Source organism: Equus asinus, chromosome 14, assembly GCF_041296235.1.
Source record: "Equus asinus isolate D_3611 breed Donkey chromosome 14, EquAss-T2T_v2, whole genome shotgun sequence".
Lineage (NCBI taxonomy): Eukaryota > Metazoa > Chordata > Mammalia > Perissodactyla > Equidae > Equus > Equus asinus.
This window is the reverse complement of record NC_091803.1, coordinates 6950704-6972432: the sequence shown is the minus strand read 5'-3', so window position 1 is coordinate 6972432 and position 21729 is coordinate 6950704. Positions and strand designations below refer to the sequence as shown.

At 53.4% G+C, this 21729-nt stretch overlaps 3 protein-coding genes across 9 annotated transcripts in view; 1 reads left to right on the top strand and 2 right to left on the bottom strand.

Moving 5' to 3' along the window:
- The window catches only part of LOC139040142 (olfactory receptor 2AE1-like), an 81648-nt gene that overhangs the window by 23538 nt on the left and 36381 nt on the right, over positions 1–21729 (bottom strand). The gene's annotated exons all lie outside the window — the stretch shown is intronic.
- LOC123276643 (odorant-binding protein 2b-like) overlaps positions 1–21729 on the top strand; it is a 67629-nt gene that overhangs the window by 39138 nt on the left and 6762 nt on the right. Inside the window, exons 2-3 of one of the 7 annotated variants that reach the window (XM_070484214.1) lie at positions 1271–1367; positions 2264–4971. The exons of 5 other annotated variants lie outside the window; for them this stretch is intronic. In XM_070484214.1, coding sequence (XP_070340315.1) covers positions 3896–4615 — 720 coding nt within the window. In that variant the 5' untranslated portion in view covers positions 1271–1367; positions 2264–3895 and the 3' untranslated portion in view covers positions 4616–4971. Of the gene's footprint in view, positions 1–1270; positions 4972–21729 lie in introns of those variants that run through there. One more of the 7 variants, XM_070484213.1, reaches the window with a different exon arrangement.
- The window catches only part of LOC139040141 (uncharacterized), a 48913-nt gene continuing 37933 nt past the window's right edge, over positions 10750–21729 (bottom strand). Inside the window, 1 exon segment of the mRNA XM_070484210.1 lies at positions 10750–15816. Coding sequence (XP_070340311.1) covers positions 15784–15816 — 33 coding nt within the window. The 3' untranslated portion in view covers positions 10750–15783.

Sequence of the window (21729 nt, the reverse complement as noted above, 5' to 3'; positions counted from 1 at the left end):
TCAGGGCAAATCTCCTCAGCAAAGAAAAAACATTCTACCAACATGGAAAAACGGTTTCTGTAATTTGAAATGATAAAACAAGCATAGAAAGCCACATCTAGGTTAAGACTGCAGTGTAAATGATGGACACATAGGAAGAAGGACTGGGAGAAAACAGGAGACAATGAGGCAAAGATGGCTTCATGCGGTGGTGGGATTATTGAGGACTTACATGAGATTTCATCTTAAATTTAATGGCCCTCCCTCAGACAAATATCAGAGACAAAAAGATTCAGCATACAAGGTTGAGAAAGCTTGTCCCTCATTCTTCCCTTCATTGATCACATTCTTCTCAAATCAGCTACAGTTGAGCTCCCTTTAGGTGGCCCCTGTCTTCTTTGAAAGCGTCAGGCAGTCTCCTGTGTCTCTGAAGAGAAAGGCTCAGAACTCCTTTGTGGAGGGGAGGCTCTAATCCCCCGTCCAACCCTCTGGCAGTTCCTGTCCATGGGAGCTGGGGCTGAGGGGAAATGGACCGCACAAAGAGAACTGTGTCCCCAGGAAGTGATGGGAGGGGGAAGAGTGAAAGGAAGGCAGGTGGTTCCAGCCCCTGAGAGCCCTACAGCTCACAGCTGCATACGGCCCCTCCCAAGGGGGTGTGAGGGCACTATCTGTTTGTCCATCTGTGCCCCATCCACTAGAACAGACTTGTCCTCTATCCCTCAGGAACAGCCTATGGTCCTGACCACACGCAACCTATCAGACAGAGCGGAGGTTCATGAGAAGAAGTCTCTGGAAGCCCAGTGTCCTAGTCGATGGACCCAAAGCACGGTAGCATTCCCTCATGCTCCCTGATGGGGCCGGATCCAGGCAGGCTGCCCCACATGGCCTCCACATCGGATTCTTTCTCAATCGACTGCAGCCTGGCTTCTGTGCCACTGCACAGAAAGTGCTCTTGCTAAAGGAGGGTGCCCGACATCCTAAGGAGCAAACCCGAGAGCTCCTCCATCCCACTGCATCCCCGAGGAAACACTCCCTCCTCCAGGAGCCTTTCTCTTCCCCATCCATCTCTTCCTCCTCTCTAATAACTTCCAATCTGTGTCACTAGCTCAGCCTCTACTCCTTACCCTTCAGTGCTGGAAGCCTTCTCCAAGGTCTGTCTTCTGCCCTCTTCTCTCCTCACTATTTACTCCCCTGGGAGGCAGCATCTGTTCCCAAGACTTTCACTCTCGACTATACACTGTTATGTCCGGTCCCCAAAAGTCTACTGAGTTCCAGATCTATTTTTCTACAGCCTAATGAAAAGCACCTTTAATGACTGCTTACCATGCCTGCCACTGTGCTAAGACAATATCCAAGACCATCTAACAAGAAACTGAATCTCAGAGAAGGTTGGTAAGTTGTCCAAAGTCATCCAGTTTCTATTTGGGGAAGCAGGGACGTGAGCTCGCATCCCTGTGACTTTGAAGCCTGTGCCAGAAGCACTACACTCTACCACAACCCTAAAAGCAGATACACTCTCTACCTCCTCCTCGCTTCCCCCTCCCACCCATCCCTAGCCCATTCCTCCTCTGGGACTCCCCCATCTGGGCTGAGAACATCAGCAGCAGCTCTTTGGCCTGTGGAGTCATGCTCGACTCCCTCTAGCTCACTCCATCCATCGAATCAAGCCCCAAATCCAGTCAATTCTCCTTACACGTCTCCCCACCTGTGTCTGCTGCCCACAGCTCCCCAAGCGGCATTCATCACCTCCTCCCCCAACTCCACAAAATCCTGCATTGCTCACTATCCACCTGTCCTCCAGCCTCTCCCACACCACTGCCCTGGAAGCAGATCAGACTCCAGCAGCCCCACATGCTCTCAGCAGTTAAAGCCTCCCCCTGCCCCCCCCTTCGCCATGGAACCTTTCCTGCCACCCATCCCCAGTCTACCTGGTAAATTCCCCTGCCACCTCCTCCACGATGCCTTCTCTCTCGTGTGTTCCACCCTGGGAGACTTACCAATTCCCCTTTTGCTACTCTCACAGCACTTTCTGTTTTCATTCACTTATGAATTTAAGTATTGACTATGGGTACCTACCATGTGCCAGGCACTGCCCCAGGGATGGAAATAAAATGGTGAGCAAGATAAAGGCAGCCTGGAACACACACAGTGCTGGGATACAGTCTGGCGCAGCTAGTTTTTTTAAGCTTTTTCTGCCACAAGAGTGTCATCCCCCCAAACATTATCCCCTGCACAGGCTCCTGCAGGAGAACTGTGGCCAAGTGAGGCCCCACTATCCATGCAGGAAGAGCCGTCCTTGCACAGGATGCTGCAGGAAACCTGCCGCCAGCTGAGGCCCCACCATCCATGCAGGGAGAGCCATCCTTGGAAAGGCTACTGCAGGACACCGGCAGCTGGCTGAGGCCACACCATCTGAGCAGGGATAGCCATCCCCTGCACAGGTTCCTGCAGGAGATCTGCAGCCGAACGAGGCCCTACTATCCATGCAAGGAGAGCCATCCTTGCAGAGCCTCCTGTAGGAGACTTGCAGGGACCTGAAATCCCACCTTCTGTGCAGGGAGAGCTATCCTTGAACAGGCTCCAGCAGGAAACCTGCCACAGGCTAGCCACCACCATCCAAGCAAGGAGAGTCTTCTCCTGCAGACTCTGGCAGGAGACCTGCAGCTGGCTGAGTCGCAACTAACTGAGCAGGGAGAGCCATCCCCTGCACTGGCTCCTGCAGGAGACATGCAAGCAGCTGAGGACCCATCCTCCATGTAGGGAGAGCCATCCTTGCACGAGCTCCTGCAGGAGATCTGCAGCCAAACGTGACCCCACCCTCCATGCAAGGAGAGCCATCCTTGCACAGGCTCTTGCAGCAGATCTGCGGGGAAATGAGGCCTCACCATCCATGCTGGGAGAGCCATACCCTGCACAGCCTCCTGCAGGAGACCTTCTGCCAGCTGAGGCCCAACCATCACAGCCAGGGGACCCCTCCCCTACACAGGTTCCTGCAGGAGACCTGCCACCAACTGAGGCACCACCATCCGAGCAAGGAGAGTCATCCCCTGCACAGACTCTGGCAGGAGACCTGCAGCTGGCTGAGTCCCAACTAACGGAGCAGGGAGAGCCATGCCCTCCTCTGGCTCCTGCCCGGGCCCTGGAGCCAGCAGAAGCCATAGCCAAGGAGCAGAGAGAGCCATCCTCTGCTCTGGCTCCTGCTGGGGCTGTGGAGCCGGATGAAGACATAGCCGTGGAGCTGGGAGAGCCATCCCCTGCTACAGCACCTGCTGAGCTCTGGAGCCGGCTGAAGACATGGCCATGAAAACCAGGGAAAGCCACCCTCTGCCCCAGCTCCTGCCAGTACCCGGGAGAAGGCTGAAGGTGCGGCAAGGGAGCAGGGAGAGCCACCCCCTGCTACGGCTTCTGCTGGGGCTGTGCACCCAGCTGAAGCCGTGGCCACAGACCAGGGAGAGACATCCCCCACTCCCCCACCTGCTGGGGCTGTGGAGTCAGCTGAAACCTTGGCTGCAGAGCAGGGACAACCATCCCCTGTCTGGGTCTTGCTGGAGCTTTGGAGCCAGCTGAAGATGCAGCCGTCAAGCATGGAGATCCATCTCCAGTTCCGGCTCATGCCAGGACCCAGGAGCTGGCTGAAGTTGCAACCAGGGAGCACGGAGAGCCATCCCCTGCAACGGCTCCTGCTGGGGCTGTGGAGCCAGCTGAAGACACAGCCGGGAAGTGGGGAGAGCCTTCTCCTGCTGCGGCTCCTGCCTGGTCCCTAGAGCTGGCTGAAGTGGTGGCCTCGGACCAGGGAGAGCAACCCCCTGTTGAGTCTCCTGCTAGGGCCCTGGAGCCGGCTGAAGATGCGGCCACAGAGCAGGCAGGTCCACCACCTGCTCAGGTGACTGCCAGGGCAAAGGAGCTGGTGGAAGCCATGGCAGCAGACGAGGGAGAGCAATCCCCTCCTCTGGCTCCTGCTGGGGCTGTGGAGCCGGTTGAAGATGTGGCCGTGGACCAGGGAGAGCCATCCCCTGCTGCAGCTCCTGCCAGGGCCCTGGAGCGGCCAGAAGTGGTGGTCTTGGATCAAGGAGAGCCATCCCATGCTACGCCTCCTGCTGGGGATGTGGAGCCGAGTGAATACGTGGCCATGAAGCATGGAGAGCCATCCACTGCTCTGGCTCATGCAAGGGCCCTGGTGCCATTGGAAGTCATGATCAGGAAGCAGGGAGAGTCATGCCTGCTCTGGGTCCTGCTGGTGCTTGTGGGGCCAGCTGAAGCTGCAGCCTCAGACCAGGGAGAGCCATCCCCTCCCCTGGTTCCTGCTGGGGCTGTGGAGTCAGCAGTAGCCTTGGCTGTGGATCAGGGACAGCCATCCCCTGCTCTGGCTCCTGCTTGGGCACTGAAGCAGCCTGAAGCCATGGACTCAGACCAGGGAGGGACATGCCCTGCTATGCCTCCTGCTGGGACTGTGGAGTCAGCTGAAGCTGTTGCTGCAGAGCAGGGAGAGTCAACCCCTGCTCTGGCTCCTGCCGTGGCCCTGGAGCCTGCTGAAGTCTCTTCCGCGGAGCAGGGAGAGATATCCCCTGCTCCGACTCCTGCCAGGCCCCTGGAGCCTACTCCCGCCCAGCCCTTTGGGGAACCCTTCCCGTGCTAAGTCTGGGCAGGAGCTCCACGGGGTAGCGGCCCATGGGTTGACAGGCGCTAGAGGGATTGATAGGTCTAGACACCTGAAGACACCCTTAGCAAGTAGGTACTAGAACGACCCGCACTGCACAGATGGGGGCATGGGGAGGCCCTGAGAGGCACATGGCTGTCCAGGGGGACATCACTGGCAAGAAGGAGGAGCCAGGTCTGACCAGCTCTGCGTCCCCAACGCTGGCTTCTGACTCGAGCCAGGCCTCCTCGGGGGCGGTGGGATGGGCTGTGTTGGTGCAACTGTGGATGGCTGTGGTGTTGGGATGGAGGGTGAGCCGTCAGCGGCCCAGGGGGCCCTTAGGGAGGTCTTGTGTGAGCAGGAAGCCTAGGGAAGGGGACCCCAGGCAGTGACCTCACTGGGCCCAAGAGAACTTGGAACCCTGGTCTCTAGGCACCCAGCTCCTAGAGACAGCCCCCAACAGCTCACTCGTCTAGCACTCGTCTAGAAGGAGCAGCATGTTTCTCTGCTGTCTGCCTATCTGCCGGGGCCGCAGCCTCAGCAGAGCCCGCAAGGAGTGCCCTGGACGCAAAGGCGGGCTCCTGTCCCGCTCAAGACGTCTCTGGACGTTCGTGCGGAGGGACACAAAGGTAACACAGGGACGCCCGGGGTGGGCCAATCCAGGCCAGGCCACCACTGTGGTCCCACTTGGACAGCCCTACGTCCCCTCCCTGGGTGTGTGTGTGTGTGTGTGTGTGTGTGTATGTGGAAGGGTGGTTTGTGTGAGTGGACCACCGCGAGGAGGAGCAGGCTGATGAGGGGTTAGAAGCCTGGTGGGCCGGGCCCATTCCCACCCCAGCTCATGGCTGATTGGTGATCGGGTGGGACGTGGAGTGCCGGGCAGCACCGTCTGCCCGAGGTTTCTCCCGAGCCCCTGAGGTCTATCTGTTTCATCCCGGGGAGAATTCTGCGCAGACACAGGGTGGTGCCTGATGTGGGAGCATTAGGCGCAGAGGGCAGAAGAAAGAGCAGGGGCAGCTGAGCAGGGCTCTGATGCTTCTGGGCTGACTGTTGGTCACTGTCTTTGCAGAGGTCCACTCAGGATACGGAGTCCAGCTCCCCGAGGGGGGAGAAGCTGGGCAGGAACAGCGTAGCGGCAGGCGTGGGGAAAAGGCTGCCGTTCTCAGGGACTGTTGGACGAGGATCAGAGCCAGCACAGGCCCCAGCCCGTGTGCGGGGAGCACAGTCACATCCAGCAGCTCCTGCACAAGGGCAGGAGACAAGCGGCGCCCCAGGACGGGAGCAGGGAGAGACAGCCCCTCCTCAGGCTTGGGCAGGAGCCATGCAGCCGGCTCTCATGGAACCAGCTGAGCAGGGAGAGCCATCCCCTGCTCCGGCTCCTGCCAGTGCCCTGGGGCAGGCTGAAGTGGTCGCCAGGGAGCAGGGAGAGCCATCCCCTGCTCCGGCTCCTGCCAGTGCCCCGGGGCAGGCTGAAGTGGTCGCCAGGGAGCAGGGAAAGCCATCCTCTGCTCTGGCTCCTGCCAGTGCCCCGGGGCAGGCTGAAGTGGTCGCCAGGGAGCAGGGAGAGCCATCCCCTGCTCCAGATCCTCCTGGAGCCCTGGAGCCCGCTCAGGCCCCAGCATTGTCCCCGGGAGAGCTCACTCTCCAACCCCCGTCATCCCCAGCTCCTGACCCATCCCTTCCACCTGCTCCCTCACCACGACCTCCCTTCCTCTCCCTGCTTCCCCTGTATGTCTGTGTAGCCGTTTATGTTGCTCGTTTTCTTGTCTTTCTTTGGTGTTTATGTAAATTGTAAAATAAATTTATTTATATTTTAAGAGCTCTGCATTTTCTCCTTTTCAACTGTACAATTCCCGAGCATTAAGTACAGTCCCAATGCTCGGCCTCCATCACCACTGTCCGCTTGCTGAACATTCCCTTCACCACAAGGGAAGCCTTTTCCCAAAGCGCTCATACCTCATTCCTCCTTCCCTCCCTGACAACGCCTATTCTGTGTTCTGGCAGGTTTTGGTCAATCTTTTCTGGATGTATCCGATAAGCGGTGTCATGCAATAGGTGGCCATCCTAGTCTGCTTCCATATTTTCAGAAGCACTGATCGATTTTTCATTTCTCTTTCTACTTGAATAGCATTTTTCCCAGCTGATAGGAAAGTCCCAAAGGCTTATGGATTAGATGCTTCAAATGAAGCCCTTTTAGTAAACATGTGCATTATGTCAGGCTACAGACCGCTCTTCTAAGGGGGACACCAGAGCCACAAGCCACACAGGAAGTGCCTGGTTCTTCCTGTGGCCAAAACACAAACAAGAAAAAGGGAGACAGCTGGAAAGACAAACCAGAACCTTGAAAGCATTCCTCCTAAACCAAGGTGAGAGAAAGGTGCAACCTCCCTCTAGACCAAAGAACTCCCGAAAGTCGTTGTTTTCAAGGGACAGAGAGTAAACACATGCAATTCCCCCTAGAGGCGATACATAGGGACGGCATGTCAGAGATGCTCGACCTCCCCCTAGAGGACAGGTGCAAACGTAAACACCATGGAGACGGCATTGGTCACCAGCAGACTGGCAGGTTTCTGGTCTGGTTGCGACCAGCCCTGGTGAGAATTTGGGGAAGCAGAGGCCCCCGCAGATCCCTAGAGAGCAGGGGGAAAGGGCACTGCTCTCTGGGAGAATAGCCTGCAGGACCCTTCCAAGTTCCCCAGGACCCCACCTTTGCTGGCAGTGCGAATGCCAGGAGTGTGGCCCACAGGAGGTCTTGCCCAAGGTTTCCAAGATATCTTTTCAAGAGTAGTCATGACAGCACTGGTTGCAATGGCTGGGAGCTGGGAACACAACTCAGGTTCATGGAGAGGCAATGGGACCCATGCGGCCCATCCGTCAGAACACGGATATGTGACATCAACAGGGAGACAGACATCTATGAAAATGAATGTGCGTGTGAGAGAGAGACAGACAGAAGGAGACAGAATGAGAGCAAACGCGCCAGGGAGATATGCACCAAACTGTTCACGGGGCTCGCGACTTTCCAGTCTCTCATCTGCTCCCGGTGGGATGTTGAAACTTCTTAGAATGTGCGTGTATTCCTTTCCTAATTCTAAAAAGGTGAATATCACAGCTTCAATGAAATCCATTGATGATCCACCTTTGGAATAAAGTACATTATTTAGTTTCTATTTTTGAAGATTTCTGTTCCAAGACAATGAACGTTTATTGTAGTAAAAGAATGAATTTTAAGAGACTGAAGAATTAAGAAAGTGGCAACTCAGGAGTGCCCTTCACAGGTGGTCTTCACCTTTCCAGTCCTTTCCCTTGGTGTCCACGTGTGTGTGCGCACGGGCATGTGTGTGCGCGCGGGCATGTGTGTGTGTGTGTGTGCCCGTGTGCCCGTGCGCGGGGGTGCATGCGTGTGGGGTGATGCATGTTCACATCTGTGCTGCGTGTGTGCACATGGATATGCCGGTGTGTGCGTCAGAGTGCGTGCATCCTGTGGGTGCTGAGTGCGGAGGCCTGCAGGGCGTGTGCTCCTCTGGATCTGATTTCTTCAGGGGCGGACCCTGGTCAGACAACCCTCTTCCTCTTGGATATCCCGGCTTCCGAATTTCCAAATGGCCCCGATGTGGAATGTGCCCCGTTTCTGACTTTCCTCTCCCCTCCTCACGCTGATGGGAACATCAGCCTCCCTCAATCTCTGATCCTGGAGGACATATCCCCAGAGGGGGAGATTCTGGTGCATGACGTCAACACGGTGTTCCGCTGTCGGTCACTCTCTGACCTTCGAGATCTCCTTCTCTGCTGTGAGCCTGTTTTGGGAACGTGGGGATGCAGAGAGCCTGGGGCAGAGAACTCAGGGAGGGATGGACAAGGACTGGCTGCTACGATGCAGGTGAGGAAGGCACCAGGGGTGACCTGCCCAGCTGGAGGGCTCCCCTCCTGCCCTCCTGGTCCTGCTGCTGGCCTCATCCCTGGTCCCACCCTCCACCTCCCTAGCCCACTTTGGCCTACCAATGCCCCTCCCGGCCTCTAACTCTCCTGAGCTGAGCAGCCTGACCTGCTGACCAGGACAGAGGATGAGGAGGGCCCACACACTCCTGCCTGCTCTCTCTCCCTCCAAACCCCATCCTCCAGGCAGGAAAGCACATCTAGGGCAGTGCACAGAGTCACGGGGACCACCTCGAACGTGCTCCGTCCAGGGGTCGTTCTCACCTGCATGTGCAGGACCCGCTGGACCTCGTGTGAGCAGAAGGGACTTTGACAAGTTATGGCGGAGGCCTCGTGGAAAGTGCCAGAGCTCTAAGCCTGGGGCTGGGGGCTTTAGAGAAGGTCATTGAGCACAAAGCAGAGCTAGGGTCCTCAAGCAGTGACCCTTGCCTCAGGCTCTGTGCCAGCCCCTGGTCCACACAGCCAGCAGACTCTGCTTCTGGGAGGGAGGGGCTCTGCTTAGTGGGGACGAGGGAGAGCGCCCTGGGCACCTTGAAAAGGGACTGCCATTCGAGCCTCGCTTTCCTCCCCTGTGCACTGGGCTGGCAGCCGACCTGCCGTGGTGGTGTGAGACAAGTTCACGGAGGCTGCACTTGGAGTGGCTGCTCCTTCGAAGAGCTCCACAGCTACTAGCTCCCATGATGAGGAATCCCAGGAGGAGAACTGGGCCAGGGGCCTGGATCCCACCCGGACTGGCAGACCGTCATGGCACCGGATGGGGTGGAGAAAGTTATTCCAGAGGAACAAAGGAGTCAGAGCGAGTTGGGCATGCCTGGTGGGAGAACAGAGTGGGCAGAGGCCAAGGGCCCCAGGGGCTCTCCTGGGGGTGACGTCAGCAGGATCGGCTCCTGGGCATGAGCTCGGACCACGCCTCTGTTCGCCACATGAGCTGTCTCTCCGAATCCTCCTGGCAGCCCAGTGGGGCATGAGGGATTCTGGCCTTCAATTCACTGATGAGGAAAGCAAGGCTTAAAGAGACTGGGTCCCTCTGTGCCCAACAGAGGAGCAGAGCCAGGACTGGAAGCCAGTGCCTGTTAGGCCCGATGGGCCCCCCTGACCAGGAACGACCTCTTATCCCTAAAGTCCTGACAATCTTTGGTGCTGGTGCCCAGAGAGACCTCATCCTGTGGGGGGATAGGCTGGTCCTGGTCCTCGGAGAGCCCACAGTGTCTGTGGCTGGCTAACCTGGTCACCACCCCAGCCCCAGGCAAACGGGATGGCCCTGGGCCTTGAGTTCAGTGAGGGCTGGAGGCTGGAATGGGGCAGGCCCCAGGAGAGACAGGAGCCCTGAGCTCCAGGAGGTTGCAATGTGGGACACTGGGCAGAATGATCCCGGGCCGGAGAGACAGGGGTCCTGGGCGATGCTCAGCCTCTCTCTAGCTGGCGACTGCAGGGGAGGTCCTGAGCCTCAGCTTCCCCTTCTGCGCAATGAGGAAATGACTGGGCCTCGTGACGGGCTCTTGGGAGACTCCGCTGAGGAAGGACTTGCGGATCTCTTGCCTGGTGTCCGGAGCGCATTGGGAACCACCTGCCAGGCTGTCACAGTGGTCCTCCTGGGTGCAGGGTCCGGGGAGTCCCTCCTCGGCTTCCCTCCTGCTGCCCTGTCCCCAGGAATAGCCAGCATTCCTTGAGGCGGAGTTGAAGAAGATCCAGGCGACTCTGTGTTGCAGGTGACAGGGTCTCAGAGCCGGGAGGACAGCTGGACACATTCCATGCCGCTGTCCAGGGCCTGCCCTGTGACAGCCTCGGAGCCCACCAGAAATCAAGTCTCCTCCTCGGTGGATCCCAGCTGCTGTGGCTTTAGGCGCTCCCTCACTCATTCACTGAGGCTTTCATTCCCTCCTTCCTTCCTTCACTCACTCACTCACTCACTCACTCAGTTATTCATTCATTTCTACTCTCACTCATACTTTTCACTCATTCAGCCCAAATCCTCTGGTCCCTGCTGTGCACCCAGCAATGTGACCTCACCAGTGAGTGTGACCCGGCGTGACCCTTGTCCCCGCGGTTCACATCTGCTGTGTGACATGGAAGACGGCCATCTCTTGGGTGAGGGGGAGTGATGAGCACCAGCAATCTGCTTCTGAACAGAGAGGCCAGTCATGCACAGGAAAGAATGGAGAGAACACGTGCATGGCTCCTCTGCTAGAACAAGAAAAGAAGGAAAAGTTAGGACAAAGAAATATGCCCTATGTTGAACGAAACATGGGCTCTGATTACAAGTGTGCACTGATTCCTAAAACCAACAAAGAAGAAATTCAATGGATTGGGGCTTGGTGACACCATTTTTCTGACCAACAATGGCATTTGAGGAAACATCTTCTAGGGCTCACACTTTTCCTAAGGCCTCTTTCACCTCCTAGCACTTCAATCTTCCTCCTTGGAAGCCTCTGTCCTGGTCCCTCCTCATCCAATGGCTCTTCTGCTGCTCGGGGGCCTGCCCTGCGAGGCCACCCTCATCCATCCGGGACTGTCCGCGCCATTGGGACAGGCTGCCCGCATTCCCCCCTGGGTCTCATGAGCTCCTGCTTCTTTTGCAAGGCTGGCACTTTCACTTAGGATCACTTGGCATCTTTCTTTGCAGTGGTTTGCATCGTCACACACTGGGTCCCCCCTGATGACTCCCTGAGGGAGGCCATTTGTCAGCATCTTCCAGGCGAGGAAGCTCAAGTCCAGAAGGCTGTACAGCCTGTCCAGAGACACGGCCAGTGTGGCGTCTCAGCAGAGTTTGGTACCCATGCAGAGGAGGATGGAGAGGAAATTGTTTGCAGGTCTTCCCAGGAAGCCTGAAAGAGGACGCGGGGAGTGAGCCTGGAGGATTAAAGCCTTAGCGGGGCCTGAAGAACCAGCACCACTGTGGTGAGCATCACTCTGTCCCAGCAGGAGACCAGGTCCTGCCTGGACTGGCTCGGTCCCCTCAGGTGGAGGGAACACCCCAGGGCATTCCTGCACAAGGCCGCACAGCCTTGCAGGAGAGGGAGGGCCCATGGGGCAGGAGAGCCATCAGGCAGAGAGGAGGGATGCAGGCACTGCAGGGGGCCGCTATCAGTCTCCTGGGCACTGGCTCCCAGCTGCAGGGGCACTCAGGTGGGCTGAGGGAACAGGAGTGCGACCACAGCAGTGTCTGCGGCTGGGCTCTCCACAAAGCTCCCGCCCTTCTGCCCAGAGAAAGACTCATCTGCATGGCATTTGTCCTTCCAACACAAAGTGGGGTCCAAGACCACCCCTCCACCCCACCTGCCCGATTCCTTTCCACTCATCTCAAGTGACAAGCAATTCCGAATATTTGATTGGTGTTGGATGCCCAGAGACAGTGGTTTTTGGGGCCCACGTTGTAACCTTGCTGGCATTTTCAAGATCTCAGGATTTTGATGCAAAACAGGAAAATGCTGAGGACCACAGAGAGCTTTCCAGAAGCAAAAAGCTTTGCAGTACTGCCTTCCCACCAGCTCTTCTCAAAATCCTCCAGGCCCCGGAGTCTCCATCTTGGGTGCTCAGATTGCTGGAAGGATGTGCCTTCCAAACGTCCTCAGGGTGGGCTGGCAGGACACACGGAATGGTGGAGCGAGGAATTCAGCAAATCCGCCTCCCGCACAGCAATGACCATTCTGGAGAAGCTGGCAGAAAACCACCAGTTCAGCACTCTGCCAAGAGACCGAAGGCACACAGCCCACCGAGGAGCATCTGAGGCTGAGGGAGACCAATGAGAGTCTGTGGTGTTTTCACCCAGGGCAGCTCCCGGCCCCCACACCCTCAGTGTCAGGGCCCTGTGACAAGGGCAAGCCTGAAGGCGGCTGCTTCCCTGTCAGAAGTTGCCTACTTGGTTTCTGCACAGGTGGGGAATCCCCAGCCCCTGAGCATTTCTGGAAACTGTAGCCATCTCAGCGGCAAGCTGCCATGGAAGGTCAACTTTGTAGCTGCCTGAGGTTGGATCCAGAACAGAGCCACAAACTAGCCAGAAAGTGGAGAGGGAGAACCAGGCAGTGAGACAGACACAAGGACTTGACGGGCTCCACGCATCCCTGGGGGTCTGGACGGTTGTGCACACGTGCAGGTCTGTACACACTCAGGAGAGACCAGGCAGGTGCGCATTGTGGGGGAGGTTAGAGACCTGCCACCAGCCCAGGCCCTGGCCCCAGGCCTTGCTGCCTACCAGAGGGTCCCAGCTGACTGAGGGGCAAAGCCCAGCCCTGTGGGGTCCCTGTCCTCTCTGGGGCTCGCATGCAGAGAGGCCTTCCCACCTGGAAACTTCTCCCTGGCCTTCTTCAGAGGGTGAGCCGAGGGGCTCTGAAGGTAGAGAAGGTGGGGAGCAGGGAGGAGAGACTCCTGAGGCCTCAGCCCTCCTGGGACAGGAAGAGAAGGAGCTGGGAGTGGGGAGGGGGACCCTGCTTTCTCGGCCCTCAGTGCCCCTCCGTGTACACCTCCCTCTGAGGAGATGGAGTCCAGGAAAACCTGGAGAGCAGAGCTGGTCCCGATGAGTAACACTCCCAGGGAGGAGGATTGGAGCTCAGCTCAGGATGAGCCCAGGGAGGAAGCGAGCCTTTCACCGCGGGACACTCCACTCATGGTCAGTGTGGCCCTGGCAGGCATGCATGTCACTGCCTGTCCAACACACCCCTGTGGAGCCACTCAGTGGGCAGGGACTGGCCTCTGACCGACAGAGCACAGCACAAGTGATAGACCAGCCCTCCAGATCTCATTCCCCAGGCTGTCCTTCCCACTTCCTCCCGCTCTTGTGTTCCCTCCTTCTCTCTCTCCCTTTGTTTCTCTCTCTCTCTCAGTCTCTCTTTTTTTTTTTTTAAAGATTTTATTTTTTCCTTTTTCTCCCCAAAGCCCCCCCCGGTACATAGTTGTATATTCTTCGTTGTGGGTTCCTCTAGTTGTGGTATGTGGGACGCCGCCTCAGCGTGGTTTGATGAGCAGTGTCATGTCCGCGCCCAGGATTCGAACCAACGAAACACTGGGCCACCTGCAGCGGAGCGCTCGAACTTAACCACTCGGCCACGGGGCCAGCCCCTCTCTCAGTCTCTCTTACCCATGGACCTGGGGACCATGCATGGATGTCCTGAGCTCCCCTATGTAGAGGCCACATAGGGGTGAACCAGGGGCATGCCCTGGCCAACAGGGAGAAAGGAGCTCAGCTCTCAGTGAAGCTGATCATGACCACGCCCACGGGAGTGATCTCCATAGCAAATCTCACCCTAGCACAGCCTCAGTTGAGGCTACAGCCCCAACCTGCAAGACGCCAGGAGGCAGAGACTCCAGCTCAGCGGTGCTGGCGTCCCTGGCCCACAGAGATGGCGAGATCATCAGTATTTGTAGTTGAAAGGTGCAGGGTTGGGAGCAATGGAGTCCAGGAGGAGCAGAACCCTCGCGCTGCCTCCCAGGCCCTGGGTCTGGCCTGCCCTCCTCCCTCCGCTCTCCTCCAAGCTCTCTGCAGCCACAGTGCCAGCCTTTCCAACCTCCTCTGGCAAACTCGCTTAGGCCTGCATGTCTCTGCACCAGCAGTGCCCTCTCCCTGGCACACTGCTCCCGGCATGTGCAGGGCTGGCTCCTCCTGTCACTCTGCTCACAGCCAATGTCACCCCGGGGAGGCCTTTCAGACTCTCCTACCCTGTGAGACCCCAGCCCTCCCTGCAGGACACTCTTTCTTGTCGTTCCAGTTCATGCTCTTCTCTTTCACATGTCTCGGATGTGGTGCTTTTGCCCGTCTCCCTCCAGACTGAGCTCCTGGGGCTCAGGGACCACTAGGCACTTTTTAGCACCACCCCAGGGCCGACCAGGGCTCCTGGCCCAGGGTGAGGGCTTGGCACACAGCTGCTCAATGAGTAAACAGGGGGATCTTCGGTTTCTCCTTCCTGCTTTTTACCTGCTGCAATGGTGGAGACGAACGCTAGTAATAGGAGGTGCAAGCGGGTTCTGAGGCGGGGGGATGGGCAGCGTGACTTCCACATGACTCCTCCTTTGTTCAGTTGCTCCAGCACAGCTCAGTGGGCCCCCCTGACACTGGAGGTTCCCCCCAGTGGCCAGTACTGGACAGAAGCCACGGCAGGGACAGCACAAAACCACACATTCACCTCTACTGGGGCTTCTCAAGACGGTGGCTCTCTAGGTTCTCGGTGGGACCTACGACACCAAGGACAGTATGAGGGGCTTTGGAAGCTTCCTTCACCCCGCCCATGTGTTCATTCATCGGCGTCATCTTCACTCACGAGGCATCCTTGCCTCAGCTAGGACAATGACTCGCCTCGACTTCCAAAAGAGCACCCCAACAAAAACCATCTTTCCTTCTACTTTGGCATTGCTGCATCGTGCTCTGGCATGTCCTTCTCTAGCCCGATCCTCATCCACCAAAACCCCTGAACCTCTCCCTAATCCACAGGCCTGCAAGGTCTGGGAAGCATTATCCCAGGGTCTTGGAGCATAGTGGGTCATTGATGGAGAGCCAAAGCCTACAGACACTTCGCAGTCATGTGGATCACCGACTTCAAGCGCCCTAATTTATACAGGAGACACTGTGGCCTCTCTCCTTTAGCCCCTGTCTACGCTCGGGAGTGTGGGGTCCTGGAAGTTCCAGATGCCCACAGAGGTTGGTAACTTTCCATTTGAAGATCCTTCACTTAATCTCACTGGGATAGCGACTTTTACCATGAAGGTAACACATATACAGGCTCTGGGGACTAAGATGTGGACATCTTTGGTGACAGCCATTACCAAGCCTACTCCATGGGAAAATTGATCATCACCAGGGTTGCAGTCAAGGAGCAGGGTAACCCTAGGGAGAGATGTGTCCTCAATAGACACTGCCAGGGGAGTGACAGAGACAGAAGTGCAGGGAGTGCCGTGGGGTAGCATCTTCCATAGTGTGGCCTTGGGAGGTTTCTCTGAGGAGTTGATTTAAATATGTTTTATTTATATATTAATTTCCATACCAAAAAATTCACCATTTTAAAGTGTATAATTCACTCTGAATAGAGAACACAATGTTGAATGAGAAGAACAAAGTTGGAAACTACTTGACTTCAAGACTTACTAGAAAGCTACAGTAATCAAAACAGTGTGATATTGGTGAAAGAAACGACAAATCAATCAATAGAACAGAATAGAGAGTCTAGAAATAAACCCACAGGAATATAGTCAACTGAGAATTGACAAAGGAGCAAAGGCAATACACTGGAGCCAAGATCAGATCTTCAATCAATGCTGCTGGAACAATGGACATCCACCTGCAAAAATATGAATCTGGACACAGATCTTACACCCTTCATAAAAATTAACTCAATATAGATCATGCATCTAAATGTAAAACGGAAAACTCCAAAACTCTTAGAAGATAACATAGGAGAAAACCAAGATGACCTTGGGTATGTTGATGATTTTTTAGACACAACTCAAGGCACAATCCATGAGAAATGGATAAATTGGACTTCATTAAAAGTAAAAAGTTTCTGCTCTGTGAAAGATGATAACAAGGGATTGAGAAGATAAGTAACAGACTACGGTAAAATATTTGCAAAAACACATCTCATAAAGGACTGATATATGAAATGCATAGAGAACACTTAAAACTGAATAATAAGGAAACAAACAACCTCATTAATCAATGAGTGAAAGATCTGAACAAATGCCCAAGTGGTTGCTGAAGATTGATGGGGGCAGGAAGAGGGGTGAATCTGCAGAGCACAGAGGATTTTTAAGGCATTGATTATACTCTGTATGATAGCCTAAAGATGGATACATCTTCTTCTCTTGTCCAGAGTTATAGAATGAACAAGGCCAAGAGTGAACATTAAGGTAGACTATGGACTTGGGGTGAGTATGATGTGCTAATGTAGGCTTATCAATCATAACACATTTACTGCTGTGGTGGGGCATGTTGAAAATGGGGGAAGCCATGCATGTGTGGAGGCAGGGGGCATATGAATAATTTCTATGCTTTCCCCTCAATTTTGCTGTGAACCTAAGACTGCTCTAAAAAATAATCTTAAGTTTTAAAAAGCGTATAATTCAGTGGTTTTTAATATATTCACAAGGTTGTGCAATCATCGATGCTAATTCCAGAATATGTTCATTACCATAAAAAGGTTCCTCATGCCCATTAGCAGTCATACTCCATACTTCCTTCCCCCCAGCCACTGGCATTCATTAATCTACTTTCTGTCCTTCTGGATTTGCCTATTCTGGACATTTCCTATAAATGCAATCACACAGCAGGTGGTATTTTGGGTCTGGCTTCTTTCATTTTGCATAATGTTTTCAAGGTTCATCCATGTTGTACCAGGTATCAATACCTCATTTCTTTTTACAGCTGAATAATATTCCATTGTATTCATATATCATTTTTGTTGATCTATTCATCAGTGTAAACTGCCAAACTATTTTCCTGAGCAACTCTACCTTTTCACATTCCCACTGGCAAGCAGTGAATGAGTGAGGGTTCCAAATTCTCCATATCCTCACCAACACTTGGTATTATTTGACTTTTTTATTATAGTCATCCTGGTGTGTGTAATGTGATATCTCATTCTGGTTTTGATTTGCATTTCCCTAACAACTGATAATGGGGAGCATCTTTACCTGTACTTACTGGCCATTTGCATATTAATCTGGAGAAATGCTTATCCAAATGCATTGTCCATTTACAATTGAGCTATTTGTATTTTTATTATTGAGTTGCGAGAGTATATTATATATACTCAACGGTAGACCCTTATCCGATATGTAAAGATGTGCAAATATGTTCTCCCCTTCTGTGGGCTGTCTTTCCACTTCCTTGACCATGTCCTTTGATGCACAAAAGTTTTACTTTTGATGAAGTTCAATTGACCTATTTTCCCTTTAGTCGCTTGTACTTTGGGCGTCATATGTAAGAAACCATTGCCTAATCCAAGGCCATGAAGTTTAGTTGTACATTTTCTTCTAGGGGTTTTGTAGTTTTAGATCCTACATTTACATTCCTGATCCATTTTGACTTAAGTATTGCATATGGTGTGAGGTAGGGGGTCAACTTAATTCTTTCACATGTGGATATCCAGTTATCCCAACACTGCTTGTTGAAAGACTATTCCTTTGCGATTTTCTTGGCATGTCAACTAATTCTAGAATCTGTGTGTGTTGGGTGTGGTTTGACTTACAGTTCCTTGGAATCATTTTTTATACAAAGGATTTTCTTTTCTGGCCTTGCGGACTTTCCAACAATACATATGTAGACCGGCCGTTAGTGAAGAAATCATTTCATTTATTCTGACCAGTTTTCTCTTTGTTTGCTGTGGGTATGTAATTCCACACCCCATTACTCCCTGATGGCTGGTAGGCCTCATTGCACCATCGTTCTGGACTGGATTATTGCAGCACCTTTCAAAGTAGTTTCTCTGCCTCTATTTTTGCCCCACAAATTTATCCTCAATGCAGCAACTAGAGTGATGTTTTAAAACCAGAAGTCAAATTCGTTGTAAAATCTCACCAGAGGCTTTCTATTACTCTCAGAGTAAAAGTTAAGGTCCTTATCATGGCTTACAAGCCCAACTGAATCGGTTCCACCCTCTCTCTGACCTCATCTCTGGCCACTCTTTCCCTGTATTAATCTCTCCAGTCTCTGCCCTCCATTATGTTCCTGGTGCACGCCAGGCACTCTTCTACCCAAAGACTTGAACTCTATGTACCTTCCACCTGGAATTCTCTTCCACCTGATGATTTCATGGTTCATTTCCTTCATTATCTTTAATTCTGTGTTCAAATGTCACCTTGGTGAGGCTTGTCACAACCATGCTATTTAAAATAAAACTATCCCCTTGTCCTGACACTCCTTAAACAACTTGTTCCACTTAGATTTCTCCCCATAGCACTTATAATCTTTTAAAATAATATGTAATTATGTGAATCAATGTTCAATCAGGACACAGAAACTATACAAAAGATTGAGCAGGAATAGTTTCTATAAGGAAAAATTAAGTATAAAAGTGTAAAGAGAACTATAGAGAATAGCCCAGAATTACAGTGGAGTAGCTAAGAAAGAAACAAATGTGGGAGGGGTCCACTTCTGCAAGGCCAGGTTCAGACTGTGTCGGAGAAGGTGTGGCTGCAGTTCAGGGATGGTGGAGGAGTTTGCCGGTTGCCAAGGGCCAGAGCTGGTCCATGGTCAGAGCAGTGTTCAGCGGGTAGGGAAATGTAGGCGGACAGTGGCAAGTGCCAAAGTTGTGTCCCCTACCAGGGGCAGGTGGGCTGAGGTTATGATACCTACAGGACTCACCGGGATTCCACTTGTGGGGGTGCCACTCAATCCCCCTAGGAAGCTATCCAAGGGGATCCACTGATTCCACTGTTGATCACCCACTGTGGGTGAGTGCCTGTGGACATCCCCAGATTGTGCCACTGCTGGTTGTACACCAGGAGAAAGAAAATGAAAAAACCTGGAAGCACCCTGGAACCAGGAAGGAAGCCCCTTTGCCCTAAGCCTTCTGCTAACAAAGCTTAACCCCTGCCAGGTGAAAAAGAGAAATGCCTACTGGGTCCAGCTCCATTATTGCAGAGCAAACAATGGAGGGCAACACATTGACGTTGTATTACAGAGGCAATCCCTTGATAACTGGTAACATAATTCACTGATTTATTTTGTTTATTTTATGTTTTCCATGCTTTTACTTCCAACTTACCCCTATTGTTATATTTCTAGTAAGTTTTTTGAAGACAGCATATGGTTGTATCATGGTTCTTAATCTACTCTGCCAATCCCTGTCCTTTAGTTTGCATGGTTAGTCTATGTACATTTGCTATAACCATTAATATGTAAAGGCTTGTATTTGTTTCCTAAGGCTGCTGTAAACAGTGCTATAAGCCAGGTGGCTAAAACATAAACATTCATTCTCTCACAGTTCCAGGAGGAGAAGTCTGAGATCAAGTGAGACGGGGAAGGTAGAAAATCCAATAAAGGGTATGCCAATGAGATGGTCACTATTGTGGGCAACTGGGACTCAGTCTTCCTGAAGATCCTCTGAGAAATAGGGTGGAACCATCTCAAGACTGCCCCATGGGGAACAAAGAGATTAGGACTATTAGCCCATCAGTTACCGTCTCTACTGACTCGGTAGGTGAATTCACCTGCACTTCTAGTGTCACCATGTGTGCATAGGAAGCATAGGGGAACAGAGGATGCAGGCATTGGGTTGGGAAGCTGTGACCCTCTCAGTGTGCAGGAACTACAGGTGCAGTGGGCTGAGGGGGTGGGCCATCAGCACTGTCAACCATAGTCCACCCCTTGCACTGCATTGATGCACTCATGCTCCAAACCAAATCTGTTCTGGCGAATTATGGAACTGAGGCTTCAGGGTAGTAACCAGCCACAATCTCTAAAATAATGACAGGAGATGGTTAGTAGAAACAAGCTGCAGTCCCAGCTTTCCAGGTGGTCTGGGGGCCTTAATTTGCATCCATCCTGCCTCCTCTCCTGCCCCTTTTCCATGCCCACCTATCCCAGCCAGCAAGCCCTCTGGTCTTGGTGATTGTTTGGTAGTGCCATGAAAACCTTCTTGTTCCCATATGCCAAGGAAGGCCCAGACATTTTCCCCCTTAGTGAGACATCTGGGAAGTAGCAGCTGTGAGGAGCTGTGACCACTCTGAGATTCAAAGGAGAGGTTGTGAGAGGTGTCACCAGAAGTGATGAGAGCTACAGCTGTGGAGTAGACGCAGTCATCATGGTGTGGGTGGTATAATGGTCTCCCATCATAACGGGATGCAGCCATCCAAAGAAATGCCTCAGGCCATTGTGTACTGGGGGGCGGAGATAGGTCTCCCCTCCTGCCACTGTTCTCCCAGTGGTGTCTACCACCAGTTGAACACATCCAGTATCCAAAAAAACACCACACAATTGGAAAGCTCTGTAGAGTTCACCTGAGGTGGCACAGCACAAGATGGTGGACGATGGGCAGCCCCTGGAAACCTCCAATTGCACTAAGCATAGGGTTCATGGGGGCAGCCCTGTCCTCCCAACGACCCCTACGTGGTGTTCCATCATCTTTTTCAAGGATGGAATTAAATTTGTCAATGTCATAAGATGCTTAGATCAGTGACTCCATATAATGAGGGAAATCAAGGTCTCTGGGGTACAGTCAACAAGAACAGGACACAGGAAAAGCTCTCCCATTGACATAGAGACTCCAGCATGTTTACTAATCTCTGGTCCTAAAGTGCACTGACCTCGCCCTTTCCTACTCCCAGGACGGAAGGTTTTCTGCTCAGCAGCACCTTCCAAGCTGGCAGTTGATTACTGGATCGTGTCAGCACCCTCAGTACAATCCCCCAGGGGTTATTAGAGAGGGCTTATTATTGTTATTTAGTGAGTACTTGGGGGTGTGCATTCGGCAGTGGTGTCCAATCTTCTGCCAGAGAGGCACAAAGCTGCCCTTGTGTGGCCGTAGCACCTGTGTACAGGGTCTACGTCAGCTGTGGGTCTCAGCGGAGATGATTCAAGCCCAGGAAGTACAGGGTCAGGGAGGGAGAAGGCCAAATTCTTGCTCAGAAGGCAGCCAGGACTGAGGCCAGCAGAGCCAGGTGCCCAAGTGTGCTCAACCATGAACTCAGGGCACAGGCCCCTCGTGGCCTGTTTGTGCCTCACTCGGCCCATTTATCCAAAGGGAAGGAGATGTGAGGCCTGTCTTATGGTACATGAGGCAGTCAAAGCTGAGGAGGGAGGTGAAAGCATTTTGGAAAGTCGGGGTTCTAGAAGAATGAATGTAAGCAACTTGCAGTATTGGGGGTTTGGACAGGCTCTGATGGATCCTGGTCCCTGGTCCCACTCCAGGCAGAAGGAGGGAGGAGCCCTCATTCATTGAGCCTTGTACATGTCAGGGGAGCCGGGTCTTTGCAGGCCCACTCAGCAGAGCCTTACAAAGATCCAAAGTGATCGAAGTTGTGGGTGCCCCTGTGGGGGCGGAATCCTCTGAGGCTCAGAGAGATTCAGTAACTGGTTTATTCTTGAATGAACGAACGACCAAGAGCACCTAGCACGTGGATGGAGCTCCTCCCTACAGGCCATCGAACTCGTGAGACCCGGGAATCAAGCCTTCCCCTTTGGGGAACTTAATTCTAACAGAGAAGATGGGCACTGAACACTCATGGGGAGAAATGAGCAGACAATCCAGAGA